This window comes from Mustela nivalis (genome assembly GCF_964662115.1).
Source record: "Mustela nivalis genome assembly, chromosome: 8".
Classification (NCBI taxonomy): Eukaryota; Metazoa; Chordata; class Mammalia; order Carnivora; family Mustelidae; genus Mustela; species Mustela nivalis.
The window spans coordinates 61,154,173-61,166,577 of NC_139027.1; the positions used below are offsets into that span (position 1 = coordinate 61,154,173).

The window sequence follows — 12,405 nt, forward strand, 5'->3', positions numbered from 1 at the left end:
CTTGTTAAAGAGATTTACCCAGGAGTGGGATATATTGAGTGAGATTATAAATGCATTGTAAAGTAAATTACAAGGTCAGGGCAGGGAGTCCATTATTCAGACAAGTGCTTGAGCAGGGCTGGCTTGTTTTGGAATGCAAGTGTTTGGGGCTCCTGAGAAGACCCTGCCAGCTTTTCTTTCTGACTTGCTAAATGGAGGAATCATAACTGATTAATTTTCTTATTCCCACTCTTTAGCTTCATGGTGGATTTTTTGCTTTACAAAAAAAGTTACTGACACATACTAGCTGGGGGCCTTAAGCGATTCGTCTAGTCCCCCTTTTAAAAGACTGGCTCAGGGTGCCTAGGTGGCTCAGTGGATTAAAGCCTCTGCCTTCGCCCAGGTCATGATCCCAGGGTCCTGGGATGGAGCCCCGCACTGCTTCCTCCTCTCTCTCTGACTGCCTCTCTGCCTACTTATGATCTCTGTCTGTCAGATAAATAAATAAAATCTTAAAAAAAAAAAAAAAAAGACGGGCTCAAGTTTATTCCTCGCTTGTGTTTTACGCACGCCTTTTTTGGAATCCCTGGGAAGTTATCTATTTTTCTCATCCTTGTCCTTTGGCCACAAACATTTGTGCCCTTTTTAATGCTGTCGTTGACTGGTAAACTGTTAGTTACTCCCTTGGTGTATATATATTTTTAAATTTAGCTATCTCCAGAAATGAATGATTGTGAAGTCAAGCTGGCCCCTCTTTGCCAAAGTGGCATTTACCACTCTCGGGTTCTTTTCAGCGAGAGAGAAATAATGTGACTTAAGCAGGGCCCCTCTCCAGACGGCTTGGCTACTGGCCAAAGAGTTGACTAGCTGAACTGTATCTTTCTGTTTCTTTCTCAACTGGAGCTGAGGCTCAGCCGAGGGCGCAGGATGTTGTATAATTTGGTTCACGTTGTTAGCCTCTCAAAATAATGAGGAGGAGGCTAGTGTAGCATTTCTCAGCCTGCTGCCCGTCATGGTGCTGGCTGCTTTAACTGTTCTTCAACTAGGATGCTGTGTCTGCTTAAGTTGGCACCAGCCACTCCTCCTAACTTCTCCAGACTCGCATGTGTTTGACTGGGGGACAATTCTTAAAGATGTGATCCAGCCTGTTGGTTAAATCCGAATTAAATTTCTCTTTTGAGATTTTTGCACTGTCCCTTGAGATAAAAAGGGGAGTCCCTGTAGGGAGTTGTGGAACCAGAACTGGGACTCACTGATCCTCACGCAGGCTGGGAGGTGAGAATGTCGCTAGCCTCTCTTCCACGGAATTACTTTATGCGTATCTTCTCATTTTTAACAATATCAACAATTAGTGTGTTTCCGGCTAAGATTAAAAGCATCTCTAGGCCCACAGAGAATTGTAATGAGTTGACCTTCTCTTTTTTGATATCTCTATGAAATGATTGCCTCTTTAGAAAGTTCACCTGCCACCCAGGGGAGAATAGAACGATGGGATTTAGGAAGCAGGGAAGTTTCCCTTAGGTCACCTTGTCCAAGTGCCTCCTTTAACAAATGAGGAAACGGAGTCACAGAGATGAAGTAGCTTGCCCCAAACCACAGCTGGCAAAGGACTGGAAAGCTCAGATGTTTGCTGAGATTCCCTAGAATGTAGGGATCCTCATTCCCAAGCTTGAATTGGTCCAGATTCTTCTGATTTGGAGATTGGATTTAAAATTCTTAGAACTGAATGAAATGGCAAAAAGATTGATTGGACAAATATTTATTGGGCCTCAGTCACCAGATGTGCCAGGCACCAATGTAGGCTCGCAGAAGAATAGGTCAGTGAGGGCTTAGGCCTTTCGGGTTGAGGGCTGGGGGCAGGGAAGGCTGGAGGTGAAACATAAAGAAGCAATTGCTAATGCACTCCTCTGTGATGAAACATTGATGTTGGTGTTGTATTATTTTGCAGGTAAAGATGAGCCCAGCAGCTACACATGTACAACTTGCAAACAGCCATTCACCAGTGCATGGTTTCTCTTGCAACACGCACAGAACACTCATGGATTAAGAATCTACTTAGAAAGCGAACACGGAAGTCCCCTGACCCCGCGGGTTGGTATCCCTTCAGGACTAGGTGCAGAATGTCCTTCCCAGCCACCTCTCCATGGGATTCATATTGCAGACAATAACCCCTTTAACCTGCTAAGAATACCAGGATCAGTATCGAGAGAGGCTTCCGGCCTGGCCGAAGGGCGCTTTCCACCCACTCCCCCCCTGTTTAGTCCACCACCGAGACATCACTTGGACCCCCACCGCATAGAGCGCCTGGGGGCGGAAGAGATGGCCCTGGCCACCCATCACCCGAGTGCCTTTGACAGGGTGCTGCGGTTGAATCCAATGGCTATGGAGCCTCCCGCCATGGATTTCTCTAGGAGACTTAGAGAGCTGGCAGGGAACACGTCTAGCCCACCGCTGTCCCCAGGCCGGCCCAGCCCTATGCAAAGGTTACTGCAACCATTCCAGCCAGGTAGCAAGCCGCCCTTCCTGGCGACGCCCCCCCTCCCTCCTCTGCAATCCGCCCCTCCTCCCTCCCAGCCCCCGGTCAAGTCCAAGTCATGCGAGTTCTGCGGCAAGACGTTCAAATTTCAGAGCAACCTCGTGGTGCACCGGCGCAGCCACACGGGCGAGAAGCCCTACAAGTGCAACCTGTGCGACCACGCGTGCACGCAGGCCAGCAAGCTGAAGCGCCACATGAAGACGCACATGCACAAGTCGTCCCCTATGACGGTCAAGTCCGACGACGGCCTCTCCACCGCCAGCTCCCCGGAACCCGGCACCAGCGACCTGGTGGGCAGCGCCAGCAGCGCGCTCAAGTCTGTGGTGGCCAAGTTCAAGAGCGAGAACGACCCCAACCTGATCCCGGAGAATGGGGATGAGGAGGAAGAGGAGGACGACGAAGAAGAGGAAGAAGAGGAGGAAGAGGAGGAGGAGGAGCTGACGGAGAGCGAGAGGGTGGACTACGGCTTCGGGCTGAGCCTGGAGGCGGCGCGCCACCACGAGAACAGCTCGCGGGGCGCGGTGGTGGGCGTGGGCGACGAGGGCCGCGCCCTGCCTGATGTCATGCAGGGCATGGTGCTCAGCTCCATGCAGCACTTCAGCGAGGCCTTCCACCAGGTCCTGGGCGAGAAACATAAGCGCGGCCACCTGGCCGAGGCCGAGGGCCACAGGGACACTTGCGACGAAGACTCGGTGGCTGGCGAGTCGGACCGCATAGACGATGGCACTGTTAACGGCCGCGGCTGCTCCCCGGGCGAGTCGGCCTCGGGGGGCCTGTCCAAAAAGCTGCTGCTGGGCAGCCCCAGCTCGCTGAGCCCCTTCTCCAAGCGCATCAAGCTCGAGAAGGAGTTCGACTTGCCCCCGGCCGCGATGCCCAACACGGAGAACGTGTACTCGCAGTGGCTCGCTGGCTACGCGGCCTCCAGGCAGCTCAAAGATCCCTTCCTTAGCTTCGGAGACTCCAGACAATCGCCTTTCGCCTCCTCGTCGGAGCACTCCTCGGAGAACGGGAGCTTGCGCTTCTCCACGCCGCCCGGGGAGCTGGACGGAGGGATCTCGGGGCGCAGCGGCACGGGAAGTGGAGGGAGCACGCCCCATATTAGTGGTCCGGGCCCGGGCAGGCCCAGCTCAAAAGAGGGCAGACGCAGCGACACTTGTGAGTACTGTGGGAAAGTCTTCAAGAACTGTAGCAATCTCACTGTCCACAGGAGAAGCCACACGGGCGAAAGGCCTTATAAATGCGAGCTGTGCAACTATGCCTGTGCCCAGAGTAGCAAGCTCACCAGGCACATGAAAACGCATGGCCAGGTGGGGAAGGACGTTTACAAATGTGAAATTTGTAAGATGCCTTTTAGCGTGTACAGTACCCTGGAGAAACACATGAAAAAATGGCACAGTGATCGAGTGTTGAATAATGATATAAAAACTGAATAGAGGTATATTAATACCCCTCCCTCACTCCCACCTGACACTTCCTTTTTTCACCACCCCCTCCCCCATCGCCCTCCAGCCCCACTCCCCCGTAGGATTTTTTTCTAGTCCCATGTGATTAAACAAACAAACAAACAGAAGTAACGGAAGCTAAGAATATGAGAGTGCTTGTCACCAGCACACCTGTTTTTTTTTTCTTTTTCTTTTTTCTTTTTCTTTTTTTCCTTTATGTTCTCACCGTTTGAATGCATGATCTGTATGGGGCAATACTATTGCATTTTACGCAAACTTTGAGCCTTTCTCTTGTGCAATAATTTACATGTTGTGTATGTTTTTTTTTTTTTAAACTTAGACAGCATGTATGGTATGTTATGGCTATTTTAAATTGTCCCCGATTCGTTGCTGAGCAAACATGTTGCTGTTTCCAGTTCCGTTCTGAGAGAAAAAGAGAGAGAGAGAGAGAAAAAAAGACCATGCTGCATACATTCTGTAATACATATCATGTACAGTTTTATTTTATAACGTGAGGAGGAAAAACAGTCTTTGGGTTAACCCTCTACAGACAGAATGGACAGCACTGAAACGAAATCTCTATGAGCTAAATGTCTGTCTCTAAAGGGTTAAATGTATCAATTGGAAAGGGAAAAAAAAGGCCTTGAATTGACAAATTAACAGAAAAACAAAACAAGTTTATCCTATCATTTGGTTTTAAAATAAGAGTGCCTTGGATCTATGAAAACCACGTTGATGGTTCTTTCTACTTGTTATAAACTTGTAGCTTAATTCAGCATTGGGTGAGGTAAGAAACCTTAGGACCTAGCGTATAATTCTATATTGTATTTCTCACAACAATGGCTACCTAAAAATATGACCCATTATGTCCTAGTTAATCATCATTCTCCCTTTAGTTTAATCTTATAAGCAAAACTGATTATACCAGTATAAATGCTATTTTGCTCCTGGTGAGAGCTTAAAAGAAATGGGCTGTTTTGCCCAAAGTTTTATTTTTTTTAAATGATGATTAGATTGAATGTGCAACGTGCAAAAGCCCTGGAATACAATTAAATGCATTAGTAAGGAATTCATTTTATGAAGATAACTTGTTTTAAATAATGTCTGTTTAAGAAAATTCTGGCACCAAAAGAAATAGATCCAGATCTATTTGGTTGTCAAAGGGACAATCAAACGATAAACTTTAAGACCTCGTAGACCATATTAAAAACAAGAGACTGACGATAAGGTTTGACAGAGGGTAACCGGAAAAAAAATATGTGATCTTTTAGCACAATGTGGTACTATTTGCCATTTTAAACTAGAACAGGTGTATAAGCTAATATTGATACAATGATGATTAACTATGAATTCTTAAGACTTGTGTTTAAATGTGACATTCTTAAAAAAGAAGAGAAAGAATTTTAAGAGTAGCAGTATATATGTCTGTGCTCCCTAAAAGTTGTACTTCATTTCTTTTCCATACACTGTGTGCTATTTGTGTTAACATGGAAGAGGATTCATTGTTTTTATTTTATTTTTTTAATTTTTTCTTTTTTATTAAGCTAGCATCTGCCCCAGTTGGTGTTCAAATAGCACTTGACTCTGCCTGTAATATCTGTATCTTTTCTCTAATCAGAGATACAGAGGTTGAGTATAAAATAAACCTGCTCAGATAGGACAATTAAGTGCACTGTACAATTTTCCCAGTTTACAGGTCTATACTTAAGGGAAAAGTTGCAAGAATGCTGAAAAAAAAAAAATTGAACACAATCTCATTGATGAGCATTTTTTAAAAAAAAAAACTAAAAAAAACCTTTGCCAGCCATTTACTTGACTAATGAGCTTACTTACTCGGACTCAACATTGCAAGCGCTGTGAATGGAAAACAGAATACACTTAACATAGAAATGAATGATTGCTTTCGCTTCTACAGTGCAAGGATTTTTTTGTACAAAACTTTTTTAAATATAAATGTTAAGAAAAAAATTTTTTTAAAAAACACTTCATTATGTTTAGGGGGGAACTGCATTTTAGGGTTCCATTGTCTTGGTGGTGTTACAAGACTTGTTATCCATTTAAAAATGGTAGTGGAAATTCTATGCCTTGGATACACACCGCTCTTCAGGTTGTAAAAAAACATACATTGGGGAAAGGTTTAAGATTATATAGTACTTAAATATAGGAAAATGCACACTCATGTTGATTCCTATGCTAAAACACATTTATGGTCTTTTTTCTGTATTTCTAGAATGGTATTTGAATTAAATGTTCATCTAGTGTTAGGCACTATAGTATTTATATTGAAGCTTGTATTTTTAACTGTTGCTTGTTCTCTTAAAAGGTATCAATGTACCTTTTTTGGTAGTGGAAAAAAAAAAAAAAGACAGGCTGCCACAGTATATTTTTTTAATTTGGCAGGATAATATAGTGCAAATTATTTGTATGCTTCAAAAAAAAAAAAAAAGAAGAGACAAACAAAAAAGTGTGACATTGTACAGATGAGAAGCCATATAATGGCGGTTTGGGGGAGCCTGCTAGAATGTCACACGGATGGCTGTCATAGGGGTTGTACATATCCTTTTTTGTTCCTTTTTCCTGCTGCCATACTGTATGCAGTACTGCAAGCTAATAACGTTGGTTTGTTATGTAGTGTGCTTTTTGTCCCTTTCCTTCTATCACCCTACATTCCAGCATCTTACCTTCATATGCAGTAAAAGAAAGAAAGAAAAAAAAAAAGGAAAAAAAAAACAAAAACAATGTTTTGCAGTTTTTTTCATTGCCAAAAACTAAATGGTGCTTTATATTTAGATTGGAAAGAATTTCATATGCAAAGCATATTAAAGAGAAAGCCCGCTTTAGTCAATACTTTTTTGTAAATGGCAATGCAGAATATTTTGTTATTGGCCTTTTCTATTCCTGTAATGAAAGCTGTTTGTCGTAACTTGAAATTTTATCTTTTACTATGGGAGTCACTATTTATTATTGCTTACGTGCCCTGTTCAAAACAGAGGCACTTAATTTGATCTTTTATTTTTCTTTGTTTTTATTTTTTTTTATTTGGATGACCAAAGGTCATTACAACCTGGCTTTTTATTGTATTTGTTTCTGGTCTTTGTTAAGTTCTATTGGAAAAACCACTGTCTGTGTTTTTTTGGCAGTTGTCTGCATTAACCTGTTCATACACCCATTTTGTCCCTTTATTGAAAAAAATAAAAAAAATTAAAGTACACAATGTAAGCTTCTTGTGTCCTCATTTGACACACTCTGTAAATTACTTTCAAGAAAATAACAGGTTTTAAGAGAAGGCCAGTCAGTCTTTTTCAGGATTATTTCTATGGGCATTTTGATGCGTGTATTATACCCTAAAGGAACATAAAGTGCTTACTATATTAAAATAGACATGTCTCAAAACATGGAAATAGTTTTTAGATTTTATAGTTCTAGAATAATTTTCAAGAAATGGAAAGTGCTTTCAGTCTGATGTTAAAAACTTTCCCTTCATCACTTAACAATAATTCATTCAGATATAAATGAAAAATTTACTGGTAATAGCATTTTAAACTTTTATTTCTTTTGGATTTTTTGCTGTTCTTGTTGTCTGAAAGTTCTTTTTCTATTCTCCCTTCCCTGCCCTATCTTAGAACATAATGTAAAAAAGCTTTTTTTTTTTTTAAATCAGCTCTTTCGTTTCCATAGGAGTCTTAATTCATACCAAAAATAACCTCACTTCCCCCCCCCCCATAAAAATCCAGAAACAAAAGCATCAGGTTAACAAGACAGAGAGAGAGAGAGAGAGAAGTAAACAGTAGTTTAGCCAGATGTGGCTAATCTGTGGAATCAGCCACTGATTTCCCGAGATTGATGGTGTTTGCCTTGTGATTCTGAGGTCCTAGGGACCAAAGATGGGACAGATCTTTTAGGTGTTTTTATATTGTGTTCCTGGCTGATAGCAAATGAGGGGGGAAGTACCTTCAGTGATCATTTGCCCAACCAACAGATTTATGAATTGAAACATAGTCTTTGGAAAGCAGGTTAGGTCCCTTATTTAAAATTAAAAAAAAAAAAAAAAAAAAAAAAGCTCTCCTTAGAAATCTGTGTTGTCAGTTTTACAAATACTGCAACCTGCAGCATCTATTTGCTTTATTAAAGCACAGACTTCTCTGATCCTGTCTCCCTGTTCCCAGTGTAGATGAATGGATACAACGTTGTTCTTCTTTTTGTAAAAACCAAAACAAAAGCTGTTCTGTTGTCTTCTTGTGGTAGCATTTTTGTTGCTCAGTTCTTATGCCCTGGTGCCTGTGAGGTGGCCTTTTCATGTAATGCCTTTGATCTGAGGCAAGAATAGTTTTATCCTTCTAAAATGCACAGAAAGGAGGTGTATTTTTTTAAAGCCAGTTTGGGTGGGAATTAAGGAGTGGAGGCAGAGAGGAACCCTGGAAGAGAGGATCTGTCTGGGGCTGGGAATAGGGGCTGGGATAGATAGAGATGGACGTATCTTGCAGGACTTGGTAATTGGCAGTGAACTGAGAGGCGATTTTTGTGTTTTGAATTAGGTTACTTCACAACTGAATCCACAATACTAGTCAGGATAGAAATATTCCCCAGGGCCATGCCAGTTTTAGATGTGATGACTTCTGCTTCACCATATTAAATGTCCATAAAACCGCTGTGTGTCCCTATTACTCTTTTATTAGGAGCCATGAGTGCAGCTGTGCAGGTTTTATATACGGTGTTCGTTTTAATTTTTCAGTATATGATGCTCTTAGCATAATTGGGTTTTGCATCCTGACAGACAGAATTAATGGTGGATACTGTATACTTACTTGGATGTTCAAATTTCTTCAATCAAATGGGAAATGGGGAGGGGTGCAAACATCTGGTGATAAATCACAGATTATGTTTGATTTACATGGTCCCGAAGTTAAATAAATTTATTGGGAGACACGTTCTTCAGGGTACTTAGTCTCCTGGCTTAGTGAAGCCCTCTTATAAAATCTAACTTTTGAAGCTGAGTGAACAATAGGAGTCTTGAAAACCTAGGCAACAGGAATATAACTTAAAAATGACATCTGTATCCGGGACCCCAAAATTAAAAACATTAGTGCAAAATAACAAAAAAACATTTCCAACAGAGGATAAATTCCCGATTTTTTTAAAATGAGGAAATACTAAGGATGTTAACATTTTTCATAGTTCTCCAGTTTATGTGAAACCCCCGATGTGTTGATGGAATGTTCTCTACATACCTGAACTCTTAATGCTTAAGTGCTCCCTTTTGTCTTCCTTTGGAGAACAACTTAATAAACAGGAGTACCGCAAATACTACTTCGCACAGATTTTAACTTAGAAACCCTCCCAGTGCATGGATTACCTCTATCCCGAGACCATTTCCTACCCTCTCTTTGTTTAGGACCTACAAAAGGACTGAAGCCAATACATTTTAAAGGTGGCTCAGAACACTTGGTTCTTCATTTGTACCAGCCATGGCAGGAAGTGTGAAGTCGTTGAGTTTTTCCCAGGGCATTCTGTGATAGGACTGTTTATTTAAATACCATTTTTGTATATGTAATAAATACGTACTGTGTATGTTCATAATGCTTGAAGTGAGAATTTGAAAGGAAGCGGCAGTGGGGGTTAGATATCATTTCATTTGGAGAAATAAGGAAATGAGGTGGTTTATTCACAGACACTAAAAGTTTGTTGAAAGTTTGTAAACTGGGATATTTCAGGCTTTCCTGAAAACGAGTTGAGGAGCCTCAGGCCCCATCCTGTCCTGCTTTTGAACACTTTCAGCTCAGAGCGTGAGGGAGGAAATACGGCGTTTTCTTTTCTTTTCTTTTTTTAAAGCTTCTTTTGCCCTCTGTACGCACACACAAACATGATTTCTTATGACTGTGTTGTAGTCGTGTGTTCTTCATTATGATTCTGTTGCTCCATCGTCCCCGGGCCTGGTGTGTTCAAGAATGTACCCATCCCATTCTCTTTTCTTTTTCAGACAACTTCCCATTAAAAAAAAAGAAAAGAAAAAGAAAAAGAAAGAAATGTGGGAATTTTGCCAGTGTGAGGATGGGATTGGCAGTGTTCTTTAAACCTGCTTGGAAAAATGTCCTTTAAAAGACTGTTAACTTTTAAAAAAGGCACAAGGCACTTAGCAAATTTTCCTAAGTGTCTCTTAAGGCCCTGCAGCTTTTCCAATTAAGAATAAATGAACCCATGTTTAGAGAAATGGACATCAGGACACATAGCCAGAATTGGGATTATGTACAGTTATTTCAGGGCTGCTGTAGCTGCAAATGGTAGACATGGGTTGTTGGGTGTGCACTTTTGCTTACTGTCATCTTGTTATCCCATTAGCCCTCTGTTTCATTTAGTAAAACACATGGCCAGTGAATCAGCCTTTAGGGGGATGGGTCTGTTTCTCTCTCTCTCTCTGTTTCCCAGTGTCATCTATGGTCATGGGATGCGATTAATTCCTCCCTTGCAAACAGGAAAGGAGACCAGTTCAGTTCACGTGGGTCATTGTGCTTAAGAACCTAAACTTGCCTGAACACACAATTCCAGTGGTTGATCCAAATACTGTTTTTCCTTTCTGTAAAAGTGGCAAAGACTACTTAAAGGGAGCGCATATCAGGTCCTTATGATTCAGCAGAAAAGGCAAATTAAACGATTTCCCCAAAGTCAATCTTTTAACGCAGGACCCACCCCCCCACCCCCAAACCCATAGGGGGCTGTGCTTTTCAATAACGGTGAGCGTGGTACATGTCCATGCTGTATTTTGTCTGTTAGGGTTTTCAGTACTGGTAGCAGGTCGGACAAAGGGGTTCGATGGGGGTATCAGCCCACCTGGACACAGGAGGCCCCTCAGTCCGGGTCTCCACTGCGCGGGGGGAATTCAGGAGAGCAGCTGAGCTCCAGACCCTGGGCCTCCTGCGGCGCCAAGTCGGGGGAGAGGAGGCCCCAGGCCCAGGCTTCAGGTCGCCATGGCAACGAGCCCTGGAATGCCACAGTGGTAGCCCTCTTCCTCGGCACATCCGGACTCCCAGTTCTGCTGCTTCAAGTCAATGTACACAGCAAGGGAGGAACCCCGGAGGAAAATAACCACTCCCTTCTTCCCTTCACCATTGCCTTTCCCCCTTACCAAAAAGAAAAAAAAAGGAAAAGAAAACTGCATGTTTGAAAGAAACTACAGGCAGTTTTTGGTGCAATTTGGGAGCAACTATTTTGGGTTCTGGTTTTCTCTTCAGAGATTTGTTCGCCTCTTGTAAATCGTTGGCTGCTTTGACGTTGAACTTGATGACATTTCATGTTTTCGTTGTGCTGCTTTTACATCAATTTTGAGTTTCTGTTTCTTTATAATTTTATTATTATTTTAAGGAAATGTCCCCTTCCCCCCCTCCCTCCCCTGTTCTCCTCAACCTAAGGACTGTTTCCTACTCAGTTTTCTCAGTCATAAGGGAAAGTGTTTCCTTCCAGGTGTGTCCCGAGTTTATTAGGACTATCATACAAGCGGGTAGCGGGTCTGGGTCCCTGGTGGGGAAGGCAGGGAGGGAGGCATGGGAAAGGCACTCAGAGAGGTCAGAGATGTGGTGGGGGAGGGGACTGAGTTTGAAATCATGTTTAAGATGCCAGTGGCTCAACCTGTGGTGGATTTAAGTTATAGTTTTAAAGAGCTAGTTAGAGAACAGAAAATCACTGGGCCAAGTCACACCTGTACTTTTTTTTTTCCCCTCCTCTGTCTCCAACCTCTTTCTAGGTTCTTCACACACCCCCATTCGGCGTAGTACCCAGAGAGCTCAAGATGTGTGGCAGTTTTCGGATGGAAGCTCGAGAGCCCTTAAGTTCTGAGAAAATTTGAAGCCCCCAGGGGCGGGGTGGACGCGTGCCGCCCAGCCGACATCTGCGTGGTCTGTCATCCTGCTAGTTTGTGATGTTTTCTGACAGTAGCCTCCAAGAAGCCGTTGTGCGAAGACAGAGTCCTGCAGAGTCCTCCCTGCCCGGGCCTGCAGTGCCATTTTATTTATATTTTTTAATAAAAAGTAAAAACAAAAAAACAGACCCACATTGGAACAGTGAATCAGTCCCATTACCGAGGGCCCCTGGACCATCGCTGTCCCGAGCAGCGTCCTGGCCCTTTTGAAACCAGCCAACCTAATTACCCGTATTGTGGAAATGAGCATGAGTCCCCCAACCCCTTGTTTCTATACATTCTATGTTGTCTTTTAAAAAGTGTGCTTAACATTGACACAATAAATGTTGGAGCTTTAGGTGGTGTTTGCTTGTTCTTTAATTATTAATGCTTATAAGACAATGCAGCTGCTTATGACTTTGTGTTTCTGTACCCGTTTCCTGCAGACATCCATTGGGTGGGTAGAAAGAACAGATTTGAGGAATGGGTAGGAGGTGTAGGAGGGGAAAGAGGTTACTGCTTATCAGATGGCATAAATTTTCAAGGAGAATCAAAATGCA

The 12,405-nt window shown here is 42.8% G+C and overlaps 1 protein-coding gene across 14 annotated transcripts in view; it reads left to right on the plus strand.

Moving 5' to 3' along the window:
• Window positions 1-12,203, plus strand: part of BCL11A (BCL11 transcription factor A) — a 102,713-nt gene extending 90,510 nt beyond the window's left edge. For 3 of the 14 annotated variants that reach the window (XM_082746718.1, XM_082746729.1, XM_082746717.1), the window contains 2 exons: window positions 1,928-3,670; window positions 11,693-12,203. In XM_082746718.1, the coding sequence (XP_082602844.1) occupies window positions 1,928-3,670; window positions 11,693-11,784 (1,835 nt within the window). In that variant the 3' untranslated portion in view covers window positions 11,785-12,203. Of the gene's footprint in view, window positions 1-1,927; window positions 7,172-11,692 lie in introns of those variants that run through there. The other 11 variants (XM_082746721.1, XM_082746719.1, XM_082746720.1 and 8 more) reach the window with 5 other exon arrangements.
• The last annotated feature ends 202 nt before the right edge of the window (window positions 12,204-12,405 follow it).